The 23,985-nt window shown below is 41.3% G+C and overlaps 1 protein-coding gene across 1 annotated transcript in view; it reads left to right on the forward strand.

Annotated features, from left to right (window-relative positions):
* Positions 1-7,808: 7,808 nt before the first annotated feature.
* The window catches only part of CDHR4 (cadherin related family member 4), a 35,525-nt gene continuing 19,348 nt past the window's right edge, over positions 7,809-23,985 (forward strand). The window contains exons 1-8 of the mRNA XM_087924122.1: positions 7,809-7,975; positions 9,706-9,726; positions 17,932-18,119; positions 19,207-19,354; positions 19,733-19,824; positions 20,061-20,156; positions 20,477-20,580; positions 21,958-22,091. Coding sequence (XP_087780248.1) covers positions 7,816-7,975; positions 9,706-9,726; positions 17,932-18,119; positions 19,207-19,354; positions 19,733-19,824; positions 20,061-20,156; positions 20,477-20,580; positions 21,958-22,091 — 943 coding nt within the window. The 5' untranslated portion in view covers positions 7,809-7,815. The remainder of the gene's footprint in view (positions 7,976-9,705; positions 9,727-17,931; positions 18,120-19,206; positions 19,355-19,732; positions 19,825-20,060; positions 20,157-20,476; positions 20,581-21,957; positions 22,092-23,985) is intronic.

Genomic DNA, 23,985 nt, shown 5'->3' on the forward strand with positions numbered 1-23,985 from the left:
CACAGTGACATCACAATGATTATGATGACATTTCTCCCAGCTCCCTTGGATTAGCCTGTCTAACATAGGCTGCCAACTCCTCCCTTTATTCTTCTGATGCTGGGAAATTACCATTCTTTCTTATCTCCCTCCCTTTCAATAGATTTAGAGCCTGACCTTAGTTATCAGATCTTTTCTAAAACTATGGATAAAGATTCCTCTTGTTTCATTCAAGTGTAAACATGAGACATGGGAATAGCGATATAGATATATATTTGCATACAAAAACCTACAAATTGGCTTGATAAGAATACTAAAGTCTCAAACCAGACAATTGAGAGTTTGAGAAATATATTTTTTATTTGTTTGTTATCCCCAAAGTCTATTCTTATCATATCCTGTCCACTCAGAAAAGATTATCGATCTCTCACCAAGTTCAAGAAATTCTGGTCCATCTCTGAGAAATCAAATCAAATCTATCACAGGAATCAGTTGGAATATTGCCAACTGAAAGTGTTGGCTTAGAATTCCAACCAGCTAAAAGTTCTGCATGTATAAAACTCTCTCAAAAATCTATGAAGGCCCAACAGAAGCGGTCATAGCCAAATTGCTTTGGATCTCAAGAAGACTGAGGAACCTTATACTCATCTATGTGGCAATAAATGCACATAAATTTTGACGGACTATAGGGCTGCCATGTCAATTTGCCCAGTTCCAGCTACAGGGCTCAGTCAAAAGCAGGAGACTCATAATATTGTTTATCTTCCCTAGAGAGGTAGTTTATTTTACTACTTCTGGTGGGCCTATTATGGAAATTATCGAAGAACCCTCTTATTACAGAAAGAGGGAAGTGATAATGCCTAAGTGGAAATGAAATTAATTTAAAAGTCTCCATAACATGTTTTAACAGTGTCAGGGCTGGCTGTGCGTTCAGTGGTCAATGCTAGCAAAAGAATCCCTGGTTCTCATTCAGCATTGCTCTTTTTTTTTTTTTTTTTGGGAAGCAATATATAAATAAATATATGTCTACTGTCCACCTCAACTACTAATTAAAATAATAATAATAACTACCTTTAACACCATCAATAACAACAACCGCCTATCCAAAGTCCTAGGGAAGAACTCAACAGGAAGACAAATGTGCCAAATCCAGTGTAAACATCTGGCCATAATAATAACAGCACTATTTTTCTAGACAGCTTGACTTGCTTACTTGAGCCATTGGAACCTCTCTCTTTTTTTTAACCAGACTTGAATCAATATATGGGTGTAGCACATTCTTTCTGTCTAGAGAAGGGAGGTTTTATTTATGTACACCTTGTGGATTTCCTGGGGACACTGAGAGCCCTGTTGGAAACAGGGCTCATATATGTAGCTGTTTGCTGAGCTGAACACAGATCGGCAACTGGCTCTATTAACAGAAGCCCTGTGGATTAAGGGCTGATTTGCTCAGAGGCCCTGGGCAGTACGTTCATACGCAGTTCTTCTTTGACTGACCTCATCCTCGGCAATTAAACCAGAGGAAATTCCAGGCACTGCAATATTTTTACTTAAAGATTAGCAAACGATGGTAGGATTCAGCCCAGCAAAATCCTCATAGAAACCTTTTCTTCCTAAAACTGCCCTGTAGCTGGAACTATCACAACTGACGCAAGCCGAAAAACCCAGCAAGTAGGGCCCTAAAGTAACCTCACAGCAGAGAGTGTTCCTGTAATTGGATCTCCCTGCCCGCCAGGGTTTGAATCTACAATCTGAAGTAAAGGCATCTGTGTGCAGTTGGAATTGGGTGGCAGGCAGTAAGTAGGAGGGCTCTTCTCCCAAGCCAGCTGGCACAAGCTGGACTCCCGAACAGGCTGCCTGCTGTGCAGAGGGTACCCCTCCCAAGCTGCCAGTTCTTCTTCCTCCTCCTCCTCCTCCTCCTCATTCCTGAGGGCTTTGGTTGACAGGTACAAGCCTCAGCAGCTCCCTCTTACACACCCACTTTCAAGAGACTAAGGACAACATTGGGCTCAGGCCATTTCTATAGCAGGAAGTCAGGCCTTTTCCTCCCAAATCAGCAAGGAGAGGCTAAGGGAGGGGAGCGCATGGGAGAAGGGCATGAGCTGAGCAATGCTGCGGGCAAGGACTTGCCCAAGGTTTAGTAAATTGTTTAGCTTTCCCTTATGGGACTCTTTTGGGTCAGGCTTGCACTTACAGCCTTTGGTGCAAGGGCTTGCCTGGAAAACGGATAGGAAGCTTCCGGCCCTTGAATTCAGCCTTGCTCGCAAATCCAGCTATCACACTGCCTGCCTTATTAATCTCAACATTCACAGAAGGGCCATGCGAATCCTTTACTTGTGTACCCAGCTGTAGATTGGAGAGTTTGCCATCAATCAATCAGAATAGGGCTGGAAGGGACCTTGGAGGTCTTCTAATCTAGCCCAACCCCCTGCTCAAGTCGGAGACCTTATAGCCATGTTGGCGAACCTATGCCATGTGTGCCGGAAGCGGCACGCAGAGCCGTTTTCCCCGGCATGCGAGAGGTTGCCTGGAAGAGCCCTACATAATCCCAAATTCAGTTGGATAAATCCAAACACACACACACACACACACACTTTTGCCTTTTCCAGGATAATTAATTCAAGGTTTGCAGTTTAGATTAGCAAGGAATCTATTGATGTAATTGACCCAAGGAAGACATGAAGGGAGGTTGGTCATTATTTCTTTGTCCTTGAGTGCAATTTCCATCTCCATCCAGAGCCTAAAACGCAAGCAAGGTTTCTGGCCTTATTTTTGGACTTTATGTTTCTTTCCTGACATTCTCTCTTTGTCTTGCAACAGTCACCCTCATAAAGGCTTCTGGAGAAAATGAATGCCACTCTTATGCCATTTGTGCTGTGGTGGCTCAGTGGTTAGAATGCAGGCTGTTTCTGCCAGTGCCAGCAGTTTGGCAGTTTGATACTCACCGGCTCAAGGTTGACCAGGGGTGGGATTCTACCAGTTCGCACCTAGAACCGTTTGTTAACATTCTAAGCAGTTCAGAGAACTGGTTGTTAGAAGAAATTACTGGCCTAATCCTGTAAGGAAGGCAGGAAGGAAACATTCTGGTGCTGCTTACAGAAACTGCCTCTCTGTTAACCTTATTACGTTCTTGGCAGGACTAGACTTCCTGTCTCTGGAACTTCTCTGGAGTTTTTTTCCCCTCCTTTGCTGGTACTTTGCTTGTGTGGAGTGACCATTCAAAAGTTACAATGGCACTGAAAAAAGGGACTTATGACCATTTTTCACACTTACAACAGTTGTAGCATCCCCACAGTCATGAGAGGCCAGGGGAGGAGTTGCAAGCCTCAATGTGAGTGATATTGAGTTGGCCACACCCAGCCAATAACATGACCACCAGCCATGTCCACCCATAACATGACCACCAAGCCACGCCCACCAACTAAGCCACACCCACAGAACCTGTTGTTAAAAATTTGAATCCCACCCCTGAGGTTGACTCAGTCTTCCATCCTTCTCAGGTGGGTAAAATGAGGACATGATTGTTTGGGGGCAATATGCTGACTGTGTAAACTGCTTAGAGAGGGCTATAAAGCACTGTGAAGCGGTATATAAGTCTAAGTGCTGTTGCTATTTTGGCCCTATAGAAGGTTTTCTCCAAGAAAATCACCATGCTGCATTAGCCGGGGTACAACTCCTGGAGAAAGCCTCTCTGCTGTGTACAAGGACAGTGGAATCCTATTCCGAGCAGGAACTGAACCCTGCTATATTGGCTTGGTTTGATTCAGGAAAATCCCAGCTCTGAAATAACTGCTTGGTAAGAGACAGTGCTACAAAGACTATACAATCCTTTGTGGTGAGTCCTCCTTAGCCCCAACTATTTGTCAGAAATGCAGGCTGATTCATTTAAGACTGGCAACTTTTCAACTGGCCAGAGCTTGTAACAGCAGTTTGACAAGCAAGTGATACTGGTTATCTACCTGCTGTGAGCCTTATTGTTTTCTAAACCTCAAGCTGTTGTTAAAAAGCACAAGGCAATGCCAGGCCAGATTTTTTTTTAAAAAAAATTCCTGGTCAGTTGTCAAACCTAAATATAACATGCCTGAAATTTGTATTCTAGGAATTCTCTCTTTTCCTCTCCCCTCCTCAACAGCACAGATCACTTTAGAAGATGTATTTGTTTATTTCAAAATATTTATAAGCTGCTTTCAGCAACAAGGTCCACAAAGCAACAGAGAAAAAAGATTCAGGTGTTGATACAGCCATGGATATGACTCAAAACACGTGTGTGTTATTAGTAAATAATAATGTTCAGTCCAAATAAAAACAATGACCACCCCCCACCATTTCAATTGACAAACAGTACTGCTGTAAATATATCAAGTTTCCTTCAAAAAACATAAAAAGTAAAGAACATATGAAGATACACAGGGGAATCAGGCCCAGTCTGGGTTTCTTGGTATGCTGAGGCCTTCAATCACATGGCCCACACTGGAGTCTATGCAGAGGCCTATGATTTCCAAGAGCTGCGCACAGCGTCCCTGAAGCAAGAGATTAAGACACACATCAGGACTTCCCCCTCCCCACACATGCACACACACACACACACACAAACTTCTCAGCCTCTGCTCTCCATTCATTGTTAAAACATCCTTGTTTCTCTAACGTCTCTGGCTGTTTTTTGGATTCGGTTTTGCTCTCTGGAGATTCACTCAGCCAAAGCTTTCCTTCCAAGACAGTATAGTTTGAAATATGTATCTTGGGAGCCAGGTTCTTCCTCTGCTGCAGAAACGGATGTGCAGCTTTCCAGCCCCCCCACCCCCATACTTGGCAGTTCTCCTCAAGCACAAAACCCCCTCAAAAGCCCATCCCCCTCAACCCAGGGCCTCACGCCAAGGCCATGAGAACTTCCTTTTTCTGCTCCAACTTCATATATACGAAGGACGAATAGGTACTAAAGCTCCACAGAAGTTGGGGAAGGCGGGGGGGGGGGGGGGAGGATTCTGTCAACCCAACATATTTAAAGCTTCTCTGCAACTTCTTTAGCAGTTAGAAGCAGCAGCAGCAGCAACTCTCAGCTATGAGCCTTTGCACACAAGAGTGAGTCTTTTACCCATTTCTACGAAGTGTTCGTTCTTCATCTCTTTATCTGCATTTGTATCCCTTCAAAATGCCCATCCAAACTCTTGTATTCTCAGGGCTGCCAGGACGTTGCAATCTAGGTCAAACTGCAGGGTTCTCTCTTCTTTCCTGCACTTTGCTTTATTATTTGTTCATTTATTATGCTTTTGAGTCAGTTCTTGACCTTGGCAATTGCCTGGACAAGTCCCTGCAATTTTGGGGGTGGGGCAAGATTTCAGAAGTGGTTTGCCATTTCTTTCTTCTTAGGGCTGAGCAAGAGTGACTGGCTGCAGGTTGCTAGCTGGCTTTGTGCCCAACGCAGGACTAGAACTCACAATTTCTCAGTTTTTAGCCTGGTGCCTCAACCACTAAAACAGGCTAGCTCTGGTTTAATTTTAATAATGCCCATTAATTCTGAGCTCTGAGAATGTATACATTGCACTATTTTATATATATAGTATTTTTGAAGCAGTAAAACTGAATCATAGTGAGCACTCTCCCCAGTTACAAAGAAACCAAGATGAAGCCCACATCCAGAATGGAAGGACGGGGCATAACGTCTCAAATAAAAGACAAATTAAAACATTGCAAAATGTCATAAGCCATCCCCCAAAGCAATGAGGTTACGCATAAAAAGGTCAAATAAATCATCATCCAGCTCACTGAATAATCCCCTCAAGGGCCTGTGCATCAGTGCAGCAATACGAAGGTGGAAATTCAGCCATAAATGGAAGCAGAATTTCTATTCAAACTGCAGATGCCCAAACCTCAGCTCTTGGAACCCAGGGCCTGCAGGCCAACAGCTGCAACTGAAGGCTTTTTTCCCTCCAGACTGACATTCCTTCAATCTCTCTCTTTAGAATCCTCTTACATGCTTGGGCCACACAACGCACTAAATCACAGTGTACTTCGTTAGCTTCACTTAAGTCGAGTGCCTCATGTTTCACACACCATAGTTTGCAAATGAGGGCTAAGCGTATCGTGCATTATTGAAGAAAACATGGTGAAACCAAGGGCAGCTTAGTCTATTGCATAAACCAGGTTATAATTGCAGTTCCTTGCAGAGCAACTGTTACATCCGTTTGCGTCTCGGGGGAGAAAAAAAAGTCTCTGCTAGGGAAGATTTTCTGACTTTCTTTTGGTGCACTTCATGATCTCGGCATGGATACAAGCATGGCCTTTCCAGTTTCATAGAGAGAACATGCCATTTTGCAGTCAAAAAAAAAAAAAATCCACTGCAAGTATCAGTAGGACTGGACACCGAGTGGACCCTAATTGATCTAGAAAAATTAAGGCAGGTCAGAGCTGATCAAGGCTTGGACAGAGCTGCCAGAGACATCTGGCAAAAGCCAGGAATCCAAAGGATACAGAAAAATACATTCTTTGTCCCCCCTCATTGGATGGGAGACCACGAGGAAATATCAGCACAGTAGGCTACATTGGAAAGTTGAAAAGAATGCTAGGATTGCTCCATGGACGTGCTCATGACTGCGAGCCCGACCCGAAGATTCAGAGGCTGCAGCGAGGCCTTTCGCGCGGAGATTCAACCGACCTTTACGCAAGAGGAGAGGCCGGGGAAGCAAGCTCAGGAGGCAGCAGAAGAAGCTGCTTGGTCCACTTCAGCCAAAGCAGTGCCATCATGGCGCAACAGCGCACTCTTCTGGACACTTTGAGCAGAACAAAAACCCTGGCCCATCCGGTGGCACTTCGAAGAATTCCTTCCTCCTCCTTTTCCATCATCATCATCATCATCATCATCATCATCATCATCATCATCATCATCAGTGGGTATGACAATTCCTCCCCTCCCCCCTCAGGAGAAATGATTGCGGGATTTTATGATTCAGCTTCTGGATATTATTAATGTACGATTGTTTGTCTCTTCCCTTCCCTTTTTTTTCACAGCGCGTATATAAGGCAGTGTAGAGGAAGGAAGCCCCCCCAAGGAAGTACACTGTTGAGTGAAGATTTGATCCAGGCTTCCTTGTTGACATTGCTCAGCCCGCGAAGACGTTGGCAATCTCTGCCTGCATGACCAGGTCTCTGCCCGGGAAAGGTCTCATTCTCTTTGCAGGCATGTGCGTGGTATGGGGGTCAGAAAAGGGAAAGAGGACAAGTTTCCTTCTTCCAACCTGATTTGCTAAGTTGCAGCCTCCTTGAAAAAAGAAAAATGCACAAATATTATTTGCTTCATGGCTATCGTGGAACTTTATTTATGTGTTTAATTTCCCCACCCTATACTAGAGAGTTTGCCCCAATGTTTTCCAAAATTAGGAACTTAGTTTCTAATTTATAAGCCCTCTGTAGGCTTTGCGTTATTTGTCATGACTTGGTCAAAACAATGTAGACTGACTGACCAATTAAAAGAAATCAGTTTTCATGGATGACCTTTCCTCTCGCGGTAAATATAAACAGCAATATAAGTTGCATGAGTAATATAAATTGCCCTATTTTTGGAAAGTGCCTTGGAAAAGACTTTTGAAGCTGAATCTTAGGTTGAAATAGCCCATAATATCATCTTGGGGAGTGCATTTTATATGTTTATGGACAAAGGAATGGAGGCCAAAGAGCAGTCAATGCTTAGATGAGCCTGAAACAGTAAGAATGGCTTGGAGCTTCTGGATTTCTTTCAACATTTCTTGGGGAGGGTTTTATTTGCTTGTTTCATTTGCTGCCCATCTTGTAGCAAATGACTGTCATAGCAAAGGGTTACAACTTTCACAGGTGAGATTTGCCATGCCTAGCCCTGCCCAGCCCAGTGTTGTTAGCAACACAATCTGGCAACGTTGGGAGACACCGACGAGAGACGGCAACTTTGACAAAATGCAGCGACTTGGCCTAGTAGAATGTGACTGGCCTTTGTTCCTTTTTCTGCTCCTCCTTGGCTGGACGATAGGTAAGGCTTGCTTGTGCTTATTTTGAGTTGTGGGGTTCTTTGTACTCCCTGATTTTGGTTATTTTGTTGCAGGTGTTTCCTTTATCAAACCAGGTAACCTCATCAGTGCTAGTCCTGATGAAGTTACCTAGTTTGGTAATGAAACATCTGCAACAAAACAAAGTTAGAGAGCATTGAGTATCCCACAGTGCAACCCTGAATCACAAAGATTCTCTTTGATCATTCTTTGAATTATGGTTAAGGGACCATTTGGTTTGGGGTGGGGGGAGGCTTGTCTGAACTGAATAACCTCCCCCAAAGTGCTGTTTGGCTTGTGAGAGGTGCACCCAATCTACATGGGCCCTCAACCTTGTAAGAAAGGATAAAATGGACCATGAAGGTAAATAAGCACTTCAGCAGAATACTTCCCCCAACTCTCTTGAAGCATGTGTTTTATACAGTGGCTTCTGATTGCACAAATACTATGCGTAAATGTAGTGCACATGAGCTGAACAGTTCCTTGAATGAATTTGGGAGAATCCAGGGCCTCCTAGCAAATTCTAGTGGGAATCCATGGACCTGCTGGCAAAGTGCAGCAGTTGTTTCATACCAAGACTGTCCCGCCATTTTGGGTGTTGGTATTAATTACACCTGCAAAGATCTGTCAAAACTCACTTGCTAAACAGCAAGTGTCCCAGGCCGGCTAGCTCCAGTGCAACCTCCCTTCATCTGCAGTGAAGTTCAGTGATTGAAACCAGGTCTGCAGGGCTGATCAGGACCAAATGGCTTTCCCCTTGCCAGTTCTTAAGAGAGGAAAACAAAAACAAAGCAGCTCTTGACCAAGGCACAACTTGTTTGTTTTCTTTGTTTGTTTTCTTTCTTTGTTTCTTTGTTTGTTTTCTAAGGTGTTGCCTGGAGCGTGTAGATGTGTGTGCGGAGGGAGAAGGAAGCAGTTTTTCTTACTCTGCTCTTCCTATGATAGCTCTGCCCCTTAACAGGCAGGTCCTCCATTTCAGGGGTCTCCAACCTTGGCAACTTTAAGACTTGTGGACTTCAATTCCCAGAATTCCTCAGCCAGCAAAGCTCTATTTGGCTCTGCCCTCAAGCCCAGACTAATATGAGAGGGCTCCACTCCTTCCCCTCCCACCCCCCCCAGGCTTAATTCCTTGATCTGGAAGTCTCTACTGCCCCTCCCCATGTTTTTTTTTTTTTCATTTGGAAGAGTTGGCAGTCCTGAGTCTTAACCAAAGCAGCCTCCCTGTTCCTCACAGGGGGTTTCCTGGATTCTTAGGGACAATGGGACAGAGCATCTGATTTTTCCTGCCCTGATTTGCAGAGGAAATTAGAGCAACGTTGGCGCTCTTGATTAGATTCTCGGAGGAGGAGGAGGAGGAGGAGGAGAGAACTAGATGCAAAGATGATCCAAAAGAAGCTGGAGCAACCTTTTCCATCTTTCCATAAGAAGGGGTGAATCAAGACGGAGCATTATCAATCAACACAATCGATTAACAGCAGCTAGTAGTGTTTTCAGGTGGAAACATCATGGCATAAATATAGTAGCAGAACAGCATATGTGAAAGAGACAAAGCAATTACACCATGAAAATGGGTTGTAAGCAGTCAGGGAACATCTCCCTTTATTTCTCATTTAGCAGTGAATGTTCTGAGTAATATTTGCTAGTTAACTCAACTCACAGCAGGTACGGCATAAGAAACTTTTCTTCTCTCTTTTTATTTCCTTCCCACCTGTAGATCCAGATATCGGAGCTGAAGGTAAGGAAACCTGCTTACCCATATTTAATGGCCAAACACCAATGGCTTGAAAATAAGGTTGCTAGTGGCGCTACAAGAACAGCCTTTGATGTGTGACAGCTGTGAAAACAAAGCTGACTGCCCTTCGTGTAGACAAACATGGATTGTAGCCAAGCATATGTATGTGAGTACATGTGCCACCAGATGGGCATATAGGCACCAGGGTGCCTCAAGAATGCCTGGAGCTACAGCTTTACAAAATATCCAGTCTTTGATTAAAACAATATGATTGCACCCTAGGAAATTTTAGAATCCAGTGATGGATGAGAGGAAGTCAAGAACATTCTGGAGTCTTAATAAGCATGAAAATCTTTGTTCCAGAGGGGATTGTTGTGTAAATCTGCTGAAGCAAAAGGAAAGTGAGTCCAGTGGTACCTTGGAGCCCGCATATTAATTATCACATATGAGCTCATGTGATGCTCAGTGCATCCATTTTTAAGGTGTTACAAGATTATTTATTCTTTCTACACCTTAACCCAAATAAGTAACTACCAAAACGCAATAAAATAACAAACTAGAAATGACCCACCAATTAACAACGACAATAAAATACCAGCCAATTGTTCTGGTAAAGTCTTCTGCCTATTCTTTGAATCCAAGTTTTATCTGCTTTCTAATGTCTTTTAAATTTACTTATTTCTCAATTTAATTTTGTCTTTTTCTACCTGGCTCTCAGATCTCTTCTATTACAGTTTCTGGCTTTACTACCAATCAGCATAGATATTAGCAGAGAATTATGGGTTCTGTATTCCAGTGTACAAGATGGAAATTTGATGCATTTGCTTAATTGTTAAGAAAAAAAAATAGCATACCTTTCAAGGCAACTTATAAAAACAAAACAAAAAACCTGCACTGTATCTAATTTATTAGGTTTAAAAAATGCTGTCATTTCATGGGAAATATCTATTGTTGGCAATGAGAACTGGGAATTCAGAGTAGTCAGGGGAAAAACGGTTGAAGAAGCAGGAAGCATCTTACCTAATTAACAATAGGTTTCTCCTCTTCTTTCCCCAGGCATGGAACTATTTTAGAGGCATATAAAATAGTGAATTGCCTCTTGAACGTGTCTTTCTTTTTCCAGTTTTCCAGCTGTCCTCAACTGACCTTCTCTCTGCTATTTCGCTAGGTGCAATGTTCTTTCCCTTCAGGAGTGGGACAGTTCTGAGGAGTGAAGCAGAGGTGGGTATTCAGCCGGTTCTGACCAGTTCTGGAGAACTGGTAGTGGAAATTTTGAGTAGTTTGGAGAACTGGCAAATACCATTTCTGACTGGCCCTGCCCCCCATCTATCTCTGCCTCTCGAGTCCCAGCTGATCGGCTGGGTCTTCTTTTGTTGCCCTGCACAGGAGAATGGAGCTGGAAAGCAGGTTAGTGGGGTGGGAGGGAATGGGGATTTTGCAGTATCCTTCCCCTGCCACACCCACCAAGCCACGCCCACAGAACTGGTAATAAAGAAAAAATGAATCCCAAATTTGAATCACTGGAGTGAAGGCTCATGGGAGGAACCTTTTTTTCAAGCCTTTGCTCCAGAACCTTGAGACCAGGACATCAAGGAACAAGAGATTTGGGCAATCCCAATTCTGATAGCATAATTGGAAGATTGCTTTATAATATGGCAGACATGGACTACGCTCACACTCCTACATATGCCAAAGCATTATTAGGAGGCTGAATATTAAATGCAGCAGAACTGCAAAAAAATGCCATCAAACCCTGAGCTCATTTTACTCATTGTGGTGGGCTGTGGGAAGAAAGAAGGGGGTAAAGAACAGACTTCCTGAGACAGTTGAGCCTTGCCTAATAAGCAAGCTCCTGAGGGTTTAGATACTTTTGACCAGTCCTTTGCTCCCAGCTCACCTAAAACTGCAATTCCTAACTTGTCTGACATATTTATACAAACATTTTATAGAAATTTGATTTGGAGGAGAAGAGGGTCACTATCTTTTGCCTGTTTAGGGGATTTCCCTCATGGTGTACAAGTTGACATCCAAGATGGCCGTGAGAGTAAAAGCCAATTGCTCACAATGTACATACAACAAAAGATAGTAAAATGGCATACAGAGGCAAATTCAGTACCAGGAAAGAAGCATCAGCACATCCTCCCTTAATTTCAGAGTTCTGATGTTCAGCTGCAGGTTTAGGCTCAACAATCTATTTCAAATTGCTGGTGTCTTGCCAAACAAGCCCTTGTGCAGCTCGAGGGCAAGGTTTTTCACGCAGAAGGTCACCAGTTCAGTCCATACCACCTCCAAGTGGGAAGGAAAATGTTTCCTGTCCAAAATTTGAAAAAAAATTGCTGTTACAGACCAGTGTCGGGGCATTTCAAGAGAAAAAGCTGTTTATCAGCTGCAGTTGAAATTGCAATTGACACTCTGCAGACAGAGATTCTATTGTTTTTCTCCCCCGGCTCTATTCTTTCCCTAGCCTTATTAACAGACTACAGGTAGTCCTTGGCTTACAACAGTTCATTTAGTGACGGTTCAAAGTTACAAAGGCACTGAAAAAAGTGACTGTTTTTCACGCTTACGACCTTCATAGCAGCCCCATGATCATGTGATCAAAATTCAGGTGCTTGGCAACTGGTTCATATTGATGGCCATGGCTGTGTCCCAAGGTCATCTGATCATCTTTTTGCAAGCTTTTGATAAGCAAAGTCAATGGGGAAGCCAGGTTCACGTAACAGCTGCAGTGATTAACAACTCTGGCAAGAAATGTTGTAAAATGGGGCAAAGCTCACTTAACAAATGTCTCACTGAACAACAGAAATTTTGGGCTCAATTGTCATAACTTGAGGACTATCTCTATCCTTTTCATTCAAATCTCTTCTTTCCTCACTGAGAGATCTTTCAGTAATCAGGGCAAAACAATAGATGCAATCTACATAGACTTCTGTAAAGCCTTTGATTCAGTGGTACATGACAAACTACTACTAAAAATAAAATCCTATGGTATCTCTGGACAACTGCATAACTGGATAGAAGCATTCCTGTCAAACAGACAACAAATGGTCAAAATTGGGAGTGTCCTATCAAATTCTGTACCTGTCAATAGTGGTGTCCCCCAAGGCAGTGTTCTAGGACCAACTCTCTTCATACTCTACATAAATGACCTCTGTGATCATATTAAGAGCAACTGCGTTCTTTCGCTGATGATGTAAAGCTGTTCAATACCACAGACAATACTGCTACCCTTCAAAAAGATCTTGACTATGTATCAGAATGGTCAAACAAATGGCAACTTCAAATCTCAACAAATAAATGCTCTGTCTTACATATTGGCAAAAAAATCCGAAAATAAAATACAAGCTGAATAGTCAAGATCTTGTTGATGATCCAAGCTCTGTAAAGGACCTTGGAATACTCACCTCTAATGATCTAAGTGCTAGTGCCCACTGCAACTACATAGCCAAAAAGGCATTAAGAGTTGTTAACCTAATCTTACGTAGCTTTTTCTCTGGTAATATCACACTACTAACTAGAGCATACAAAACATTTGCTAGACCAATACTCGAATACAGCTCATCAGTCTGGAACCCACATTACGTATCTGATATTAGCACAATTGAGAAAGTCCAGAAATATTTCACAAGAAGAGTTCTCCACTCCTCTACTCGTTGTAGAATACCTTATGCCACCAGACTTGAAATTCTAGAACTAGAAAACCTTGAATTACGCCCGTCTTCGGTCTGATTTAAGCATGGTATATAAAATCATACATTGCAATGTCCTACCTGTCAATGAATACTTCAGCTTCAACCATAACAACACAAGAACACACAACAGATACAAACTCAAGGTTAACCGCACCAAGCTTGACTGCAGGAAATACGACTTTAGCAACAGAGTGGTCAATGTCTGGAATACTCTACCCGACTCTGTAGTTTCTTCCCCAAACCCCAAAAACTTTAACCTTAGACTGTCTACTATTGACCTCACCCCTTTCCTAAGAGGTCTGTGGGGCGTGCATAAGCGCACCAACGTGCCTACCGTCCCTGTCCTATTGTTTCTTTTATTTTTCTTTTATTTTTCTTATATGTACTCATTTCATGTATTCATAATTATGTATACACTTTTACTTATCTCGTAAACAATTGACAAATAAATAAAATAAAATAAAATAAATAAATAAATAATCAGAATTCTGGTTTTTGCTTTCTGAATTGCCTCTGCGGTCTGCTATGTGGAAGCTGCGGCATTTTGACCCCTAAAAGCCTGGACAGACGATGTTTTCTAATTTTTATGCATCAGTAATAAAAGCCCAAATGCTTTACAAAAAATAGTTGAGCTAGATTATCATAGCACAGTTTTATTTAACAATTTGTTCAAAACGAGTTTAGAAAATGTCGATTAAGCTTGCCACTGGATAGCAAATTGGCTAAACGATCTACTAAACAATTCCTTCTGAAAATAACCGATTTCTTTAATCAATTTCACACATAAGTCTAATCGAAAGCCTGATTGTTAGCAACCATTTTTACTAGGTCAGCTGAATTTTCCCAGTTTATGTAGTTATATGTTTATTTTTTTAGCCTCTGGAGAAACATGCAGGATCCTAAAAATCAGGCCATCCTATATGAATCGAGGAAGGCTGCTCCCTTTCCTCCCCAGCTGTAAATGTTTATAAATGTTTTGCTGAGGTAACAAAAAAGGATAGCTGTTTCACTTTTGTGCAAATTCCTCGTTCAACAGGACAGATTGCCAAAATACAATACATAAAACATCCCTTTTTTATTTTCCCCTACTGCTATTAATTAATTAATTGGTTTAGAATTGCAGAAGTAGTTTTTAAAAAGAGAAGGGATAGGTAAAGTCTTTTCATTAAGGAGGAAAAAATATTTCCTAACTGGATCATAATTTTATTGGATCCAAGTAAAATTAATACAACTGAGCCTGCATATTTTAGCTCCCTAGAACAGTCCAATAGACCTCCAGGCTTTCTATATATTTATATTCTATCATCAAAAACAGGTTTTGGATTTTTTTTTTCTTCCATGGATCATGAATCTGTATTAATTAAATATAATTTACTCAACTATAATTCATTTAAAATACTTTCAGGAGAGAAAGATTTTTTTTAAAAAAAAGGCTTGCTGAGATTAGTGCAGGGCAGTGCCAACCTATTACTCTGCAAATGTTCTTGACTACACCTCCCATCATTCTCAGCCAACATGACTATTGTACAGGTGAAACTCGAAAAATTAGAATATCATGCAAAAGTTCATTTATTTCAGTAATTCAACTTAAAAGGTGAACCTAATACATGAGATAGACTCATTACATGCAAAGCAAGATAGTTCCAAGCCGTGATTTGTCATAATTGTGATGATGATGGCTTACAGCTCATGAAAACCCCAAATCCACAATCTCAGAAAATTAGAATATTACATGCAATCAATAAAACAAGGATTGTACAGAGAACAATATCGGACTTCTGAAATGTATAAGCATGCATATGTACTCAGTACTTGGTTTGGGCCCCTTTTGCAGCAATTACTGCCTCAATGCGGTGTGGCATGGAAACTATCAGCCTATAGCACTGCTGAGGTGTTATGGAAGACCAGGATGCTTCAATAGCAGCCTTCAGCTCTTCTGCATTGGTTGGTCTCATGTCTCTCATCTTTCTCTTGGCAATGCCCCATAGATTTTCTATGGGGTTCAGGTCAGATGAGTTTGCTGGCCAATCAAGCACAGTAATCCCACGGTCATTGAACCAGGTTTTGGTGCTTTTGGCAGTGTGGTAAGGTACCAAGTCCTGTTGGAAAATGAAGTCATCATCCCCATAAAGCTTGTCTGCGGAAGGAAGCATGAAGTGCTCCAAAATCTCCTGGTAGATGGCTATGTTGACCCTGGACTTAATGAAGCACAGTGGATCAACACCAGCAGATGACATGGCTCCCCAAATCAACACAGACTGTGGAAACTTCACACTGGACTTCAAACATCTTGCAGTGTGGGCCTCTCCATTCTTCCTCCAGACTCTGGGTCCTTGGTTTCCAAATGAGATGTAAAAGTTGCTCTCATCAGAAAAGAGGATTTTGGACCACTGAGCAACAGACCAGTTCTGTTTTACTTTAGCCCAGGTAAGACGCTTCTGACGTTGTTTGTTGTTCAGGAGTGGCTTGACAAGGGGAATATGACATTTGAAGCCCATGTCCAGGATCTGTCTATGTGTGGTGGCTCTTAATACACTGACTCCAGCCTCAGTCCACTCCTTGTGAAAGTCCCCAACACTTTTGAATGGCCTTTTCCTGACAATCCTCTCCAGGCTGCGGTCCTCCCTGCTGCTTGTGCACCTTTTTCTTCCACACTTTCCCCTTCCACATAACTTTCTATTAATGTGCACTTGGGGAACATCCCAACTTCTTTTGCAATTACCTTTTGAGGCTTACCCTCCTTCTGGAGGGTGTCAATAATGGTTTTCTGCACAACTGTCAGGTCAGCAGTCTTTCCCATGATTGTGATTCCTACTGAACCAGACTATTGAACCTTTTCACAATATTCTAATTTTCTGAGATTGTGGATTTGGGGTTTTCATCAATTGTAAGCCATCATCATCAGACTTATGACAAATCACTGCTTGAACTATCTTGCTTTGCATATAATGTGTCTATCTCGTATATTAGTTTCACATTTTAAGTTGCATTATTGAAATAAATGAACTTTTGCACGATATTCTAATTTTTCGAGTTTCACTTGTAAATTGTTATCTGATGCATTCTGAAAGTTTGTAGAAGGATGATTTGTTATAAAGGCAAAGCTTTATATATTACATGTCAAATATAAGTCTTTGGTTCCTCTTAAACCATTTCTACTTACTGTCTGCATTCCAACAAATATTTGTTCAAACTTTTTCCTGCAGTGCGTGAATGTATTCCCACATTGTTAACAAAACAAATTTAAATTTGATGGGTCTCACTATGACTTTAGGAATTTAGGAGTATTTTTCTTTATATGCTCTGAGAAGAACTTGTTCAGAAGGATAAAAGCAACAGGAGAAAAAAAATACAGGAAAACAGGCAATCCCTGGAGTGCTGCCTCAGAGGGCATTAAATGTTTATAATTGGAGAGCCAAATAGCAGAGGAAAAGGGGATATTAAAACATCCTTCAGGAACCAGTCTTCCTGTTAAGTCGGTCAATCGGTCCCAAGAAGAGATGTGAGGCAGTGACTGGTTTAAAGCTCTTTTTATTTAAGTTGGATCTGGCCACCGGCTTGGAGGGCGGCGGCTTATATTGAACTGGTGCCAGGCGCCGCGGCCAATGACAGCCGTTTGAATCACCCGCGATCGGCTCGGCCAATCGCAGTTGCTTCGTAACGGCCAATCAGTGCCGCACACTCGACCAATCCGAGTGCTGTGAGTTTTAGCCAATCCGAATGCAGGTTTACAAGAATGCAAGTACATATACAGAACACTTCCCATTGTGTCTATGTCAGAGGTCCCCATACTTGGCAACTTTAAGACTTGTGGACTTCAACTCCCAGAATTCTGGGAGTTGAAGTCCGCAAATCTTAAAGTTGCCAAGTTTGGAGACCCCTGGTCTAAAAGGACCTCCTATGTTTCAGGGGTATTCACAGGATGTGGAAAAAATGTGAAAATGGTGGCTGTGAAAAATGTGGTGCAAGTTCCATTTTTTATTTATATATGAATTCCCTCAATCACATTTTTACACTCACCATCTTGTTTTTTTTCCAATCATATCTCATTGACATTCCTGCCATGTTTCTTGTTCGTAGTGGAAAACGTACTTTACATTTTGGAAGAGAGTACGCTGAAAGAGAGTATGCTGAAAGAAAAGTACCCTTTCTTTTTTGCTCAATTATTTATTTGTATGTATTTTCCATTATTATAAAGCTCAAGAAGCTTACAACCCACAGTTAAAATGCAAGAGAGTATGAGCAGATCAAAACACTGCAAAAGTAGCACCTTCACTTAAAAAAAAAGAGAGAGTGAATGAAGGAGAATCAAACAAAAAAGCCCTCCAACAAACATTAATGCTATACACACGGAAGGCTGGATGAAGAAATAGGTGCTTTGTGAATTTCAGCAGGAAGAGCATTCCAGACCAAAGTTGCTATTGGGGAGAAGCTGCTCTGCAGTTCTTAGCAGATGGTCCTTGCTATCATTAGTGGTGTCATAGGATGAACATTCTCCTGCTGATCCTTCTCTTAGCTGTAGCATTCAGAGACCTTCCTAAAACAGTGCAACTGGACGAGAGTGCAGAACCAAATTCAGTTGTGACTACCTTCTCCGTCAATTGTACAAACTCAACCGATGTGCCTGCGACATCCCTGAAGAGCGTCACCCCAGTTTCTTCTTTTTTCAACTTTCTAAACATCTTATCTGCTGGCAACTATCAGGTAAACAAGATCATATAGGCCAGGTCCAATATATCTTAGAATTATTTTTGAGGAATAGTATTTGTCTTGATGACCAAGGAAATGCTCAGGGATAGGTGGCATTTTTCTAATAATTTACAAACAGTTTGGACTCTTACTACTAAGTGTTCCAGCTTCCTTCAACCACATGCGCTCTGAAGTTTTCAGATTGCAATTTGGAGAATCCCGTAATGAACTTATGGTCCAACAAATCTGATGGCTCAGGTTTGGGGGCAACTAGAAGACAAGGTTGGGAAAAGGGATTGTGGTTCTGTTGCTCCCATGCAGAACAGAAGTGAGTGGTGGATTTAGTAAAGAACGCCTCTTCCAATGCTAGAAGGTCTTAGGAGGGGCTCTACTTATAATGTTATCAATGGATAAAGGTGATCTAAACCTGAACTTCTTCATTTGTGTTCATCCTCACTTTGGAACTCTCTATGTTCAAAGTGCGTGAAGTAGTTCTCAGTAGAACATTTTATGAATTAAGATATTTATCTATTTATTCATGTGAGGGTTCTTTTTGATAGGTTCACTGCTAACTAGGGCATTTGACTATATGGTTTTCTTTACAATTCTTGGTTTTACATATTTTGTATTTGTTCTGTAAATCATTTCGCAGTACTTGGTGAAGTGTGGTGTGCATATTGACAATAATCTTGAAGAACTGAAAGAATGAAATATAAGGTTAATAAAATCTTCATCACCCCAGAGTTCTTAAGAAGGGAGACCGTATTCAGTTTCTACCAAAAACTCTGGAATGGGGAAATAGACTAACCATAAATTCCACAAAGTTGGGTGGGGTTGTTTTTGTTTTTTTTTTAAATTTAAAAAGATCACTTTTATATGGACTCAAACACCACATTACTGAGTTAGCAATACATTGGCTAAGCTCTCAAACATAGCTGATGTGAAGAAATTATTGAGATCCAGGGTTGCTTTTGAAGTGGCTGACAGTTCTTTGGTGGAGATACCCTCAGAGAAGTACAGGGGAGGGAAGAGGCTGGTGAACTCTACTATGTTCTAATGCTTACTTAAGAATCACACCAAGGTTGTTCCTTTTGATTCCCAGGTGAGTCTTAGTCCCAGTGCTGCTCTAGATGCTAGAGTGGTGAATCTCTATGCCTTAACATTCACTGCAAATTGCGGAACAGAGACAGAAGATGCTCAGCTCTTCGTTCAAGTTAATGAAACACGGAGATTAGTGTGCAATGGCGTAGGTAAGAATGGCATAGGTACGAATGCTGCAGCTTCCTTGATTAAGTTAGTTTTGGAACATTCGGCAAAAATGCTTTAATGAGGAACATTGTAACATAAGATTATAGGGGAATTGGATGAGGTGGGGATTAGTCAGTAGACAGTGGGATGCATTGGATTTTCCATCAGCTTGGAGCAGATCCTGATCAGCACAGGGCAGCAAAAGATTACTTTGACCAAGAATAGAAAGAGAGAGTAGAGTAGTGGTAGTAGAATGGCCCAAAAGGTCTCATAATCCTGAAACGAGGGACTGTTCAACCTCAGTTTGCCCATGTTGCCATGTTCAATTCACTACTATGTTAGTTTCTCCTCCCCCTGCTCCCATCTCTCTTCTATCATAGGACGGTTGCCTATACAAGTTTCAGAGGATATTGGGCCTGGAGAAACAATCTACACAACTGTCTTGAAGAGGCGGGGCACAGGCAACCTGACCGTAAGTGCAGTGGTTGGGAGAGAAAAGCAGAAGTGTGCTTGAGGAAACCTCTGTGATCACAAGGAGCGACAAATTGTTATTCACAAATGAGAGAAAACAAAATTCCTGTGGATTTTCTAAGATGAGGTCATAATCTGAGAGAAGATGGCATTTTGAAGGGTGACTCGGATGGGGTGAGACTCAAGTGGAGGGTATTGTCTACTCTATAATCGCCACATTGTCTTCCCTTCCCACAGTTCACCATTGAGGATCCTTCCTTATCTTTTGTCATAACTCCAGAAGGAGCCTTGCAGGCACCTGCCGAAGGTTTCACTCGTGAACAAGCTGGCAAGGTATGTCCTATTGTTTGCCTTGCACATATATCTGCTTAGCATCCCAGTCCATTCAAGGTGTGTTATTCCTTGGCTCTCTGTCACATCCCAAACAATCCCAAAGAGAATTGCATGCCTGCAGGGAGCTTTTGTTGTCTTTATTAGCGTTTGGCACTAGGCTTTGATTATCACATGTCTTGTTTCAGGCCTTTTGGACCTTTCTCATTGCACAGTTCTTAATAATTTCAGGGAATTATCTGTTTCTAAAGCTTCTGTGGAACTGTAGGCTTATTCATTGGGCCTCTTGGATTCAATTAACCTTTCCTGTATTGCCCCTGTAGACATTCTCACTAAACATTGTGGTCAAGGATGCTGCTTCAAGCAGTTGTACAGTGGCTCTGTTTATCCAGGTGAACCCTGTTTACCATAACAAAGTCAGTTTCAGGTGAGTTGGAGGAGGTGGGGATAAAGACATGATGATGTTTAAGTTGGGTTGCCAGGAAATAGATATGGCCCAAGACATCCTGCTCTTCCATTATATCCTTTAAAGGCATTCATTACTACACAATCCCTTGCAGTGAATGCCACAGAATTGGAATTATGCCAGAGAATAATTATCACTTCAGATCTAATCACATGAAATCCCACTTAATCTTACAGTACAATCTCAGAATCCTGTGATACTTAGAGGTAGTCCTCGACTTACGAACACAATTGAGCCCCAAATTTCCACTGCTAAGCAAGTTAAGTGAATTTTCCCCCATTTTATGACCTTTCTTGCCACATGTGTTAAGCAAATCACTGCAGTTGTTAAGTTAGTAACATGGTCGTTGGCTTTCCCATTGACTTGGCTTGTCGAAGGTCGCAAAAGGTGATCACACGACCCCGCAACACTGCAACCATCATAATAAATACATGCCAGTTGCCAAGCAACTGAATCTCGAGCACATGACCACAGGGATGCTGCTGCAATGGTCGCAAGAATGAAAACTGGTCATAAATCAGTTTTTTCAATGCCATTATAAATTTTAGTGGTTACTAAATAAATGGTTGTAAGTCGAAGATCACACGTATTGGAATTTGAAGATGCACTGCTCAAAATGATGCTTTGCTGGCACTTCTAAATTTCAATCATGCATGGCCTGAGGCAAGGCTACCTACTACTAATGGAAACCCAAGCACATGAGGAATCATCGAGTCTCCATCCACCCGTACCTTCTCTGGGGAAAGAACTGGAGGAGTCAAAGCTTGAATCAAGCTGCACACTTCTGGAAACTCCTGAGATGTTATGTTTTCTACTGAGATTTTTTAATTCCCTGCCATGTAGACCAAATTGTAGATCTGGAATGTACTGCAGAAAGAGGATGAGGAGATTTGATTCTCTTTCTATTGCCTAGTACAGGGATCCCCAAACTTGGCAACTTTAAGACTTGTGGACTTCAACTCGCAGAATTCTGGAAGTTGAAGTCCATAGTCTTCAAGTTGCCAAGTTTGGAGGCCTCCGGCCTAGTATAAGAACAAGTTTTCTGTCTCTTCTACGTTATAAGTCTAGGTCACATAGATTGAACAGACTGGAGTATGATCTATACTTGTAGTTCAACCAAACACTATTACATCAACCAAATATATTTAGAATTCTGAGGAAGACATGCATGGGGACAGATTTACTTCATGATATATATCCTGGTTAATGTTTCTATTTTTGTGACCATGTAACCATATAACATTTTTTTTTACTTCAAGTAGGCAGAGTAAACAATATTGCACTTGATAGACTCCTGATACCAAAAGAGTTATTTACACCTTTGCCTTCATGATTTAGGGAATCATCAGTTGCATGTACAATACAGGAAAGTGTACCACCTTTGTCCAACGTCATACAGGTTCAAGCAAGTGTGAAACCTGTGGTCTACCAGATCATCTCCCCAAGCACAGATCATTTTACCATTGAACCAGGTAATGAAAGCCCCAGGTAAGCCATAGCATCCACATCATCTCAGGAAGTTTCTAGTAGCTAGCTATGCTGATTTTCAATTTTCATCCCTCTTGCCTTCAAGAGGCTGAGAATCAATCTTCTTCATTATAGGGCTTCCAGGGGAGGTATAGTGAACTGAAAACAGCTCTGTAAAAGCAACAAAAGTAAAAACAAGTGGTAAAGACCAAGGAATCAATGAATTTTGTTCCTTGGACCCATTCCAGATAAGGAGAGGACAGAATTGCTCATATGTGCTTCAATGGCTGCTTCTCTCAAGACCAGCAGCTTTCTGTGTGTTTGAACACCAGATGAAAAGAGCAACCATCTTGCTTACAACCTGACAAGGACGCTAAGTTTTTAATTACTTTTAGAATTTGCCTACAAGTTCCTTACAACCACAAAATTGAGCCTCAAATTTCCTTTGCTAAGTAAGACAGTTGTTGAGTTTTGCTGTATTTTTATGACCTTTCTTGTCACTGTTGTTAATCACTACAATTGTTAAGTTAGTAACATGGTTGTTAAGTGAACCTGGCTTTCCCATTGGGCTTGTCAGAAGGTCACAAAATGTGATCACATGACCCCACAATACTGCAACAGTCATAAATACATGCCAGTTGCCAAGTGTCCAAATTTTGATCACATGGAGATGCTGCAATGGTCATAATTGTGAAAGATTATCGTGTCATTTTTTCAGTGCCACTTTAATTTTGAATGGTCGTTAAATGAATAGTAAGTCAAAAGACTATCTGTATTAACTGTTCTAAAGCTACAGTATTAGGGACCTTTGAAATGACAGGTTTGAAGTCTTCATCAGGAAAATGTATCTTTGACTCTGAACAAAACAAAGATTAATTACAAGCTTAAGAAGTGAAAGAATTTGAAAGAAAAAGAAAAAAGCTAAATAAGACTTTGACCTAAGAAAATTATAAATGGATTAGGGGGTCCAGATAAATTTGGAGTATTGACTTTTACTATAAGATTTTGGAATTAACTATAAAAAATAACAACTTCTTGTAGGAAACAGTTGTTTTGGTTATTGCAATTGGAAGTGAGATAAAAGATAAGTTATGATTTGAGAAACTAGACACTAGAGCAGGGGTGTCAAACTCACGGCATCACGCCGTCATGTGACATATCGCGCCTTTTCTCTTTTCGCTAAACCAGGGGTGGACATTTTTTATTTTATTTATTTATTTATTTATTTATTTTTGTTTATATAATTGCTTACAAGATAATAGGTATAAGTAAAAACATAGTTATGAATACATGGATACATATAAGAAAAATAAAAAAATAAAAAACAGAAACAATAGGACAGGGACGGTAGGCACATTGGTGCGCTTATGCATGCCCCCTACAAACCTCTTAGGAAAGGGGTGAGGTCAATAGTAGACAGTCTAAGGTTAAAGTTTTTGGGGTTTGGGGAAGAAACCACAGAGTCAGGTAGAGTATTCCAAACATTGACCACTCTGTTGCTGAAGTTGTATTTCCTGCAATCGTTTGGTGCAGTTAACCTTGAGTTTGTATCTGTTGTGTGCTCTTGTGTTGTTATGGTTGAAGCTGAAGTATTCATTGACAGGTAAGTCATTGCAACGTATGATTTTATATACTAAGACATGGCCAGCGCTGACACGGCTGGCCCACAGGCTGCGAGTTTGACACCTCTGCGCTAGAGGGAACTAAAGATTTTAAGTAGGAAACAAACAATGCTATGTCAGTTACAACTTACAATATGATACAAAACATTATAACTTCTGAAATATTCAAGGAGATCTTTGAAGAATAAATCCACAAGTTCGTAACTACAGTATCAACAGTGTCAGTAACAATGTCTGCTTCTAGGTAGGTAATCTGTGTCTAAAAGATGTTAATGAA

The sequence above is a fragment of the Pseudonaja textilis genome, chromosome 2 (assembly GCF_049901715.1).
Source record: "Pseudonaja textilis isolate UNSWEBS1 chromosome 2, rPseTex1.2, whole genome shotgun sequence".
Classification (NCBI taxonomy): Eukaryota; Metazoa; Chordata; class Lepidosauria; order Squamata; family Elapidae; genus Pseudonaja; species Pseudonaja textilis.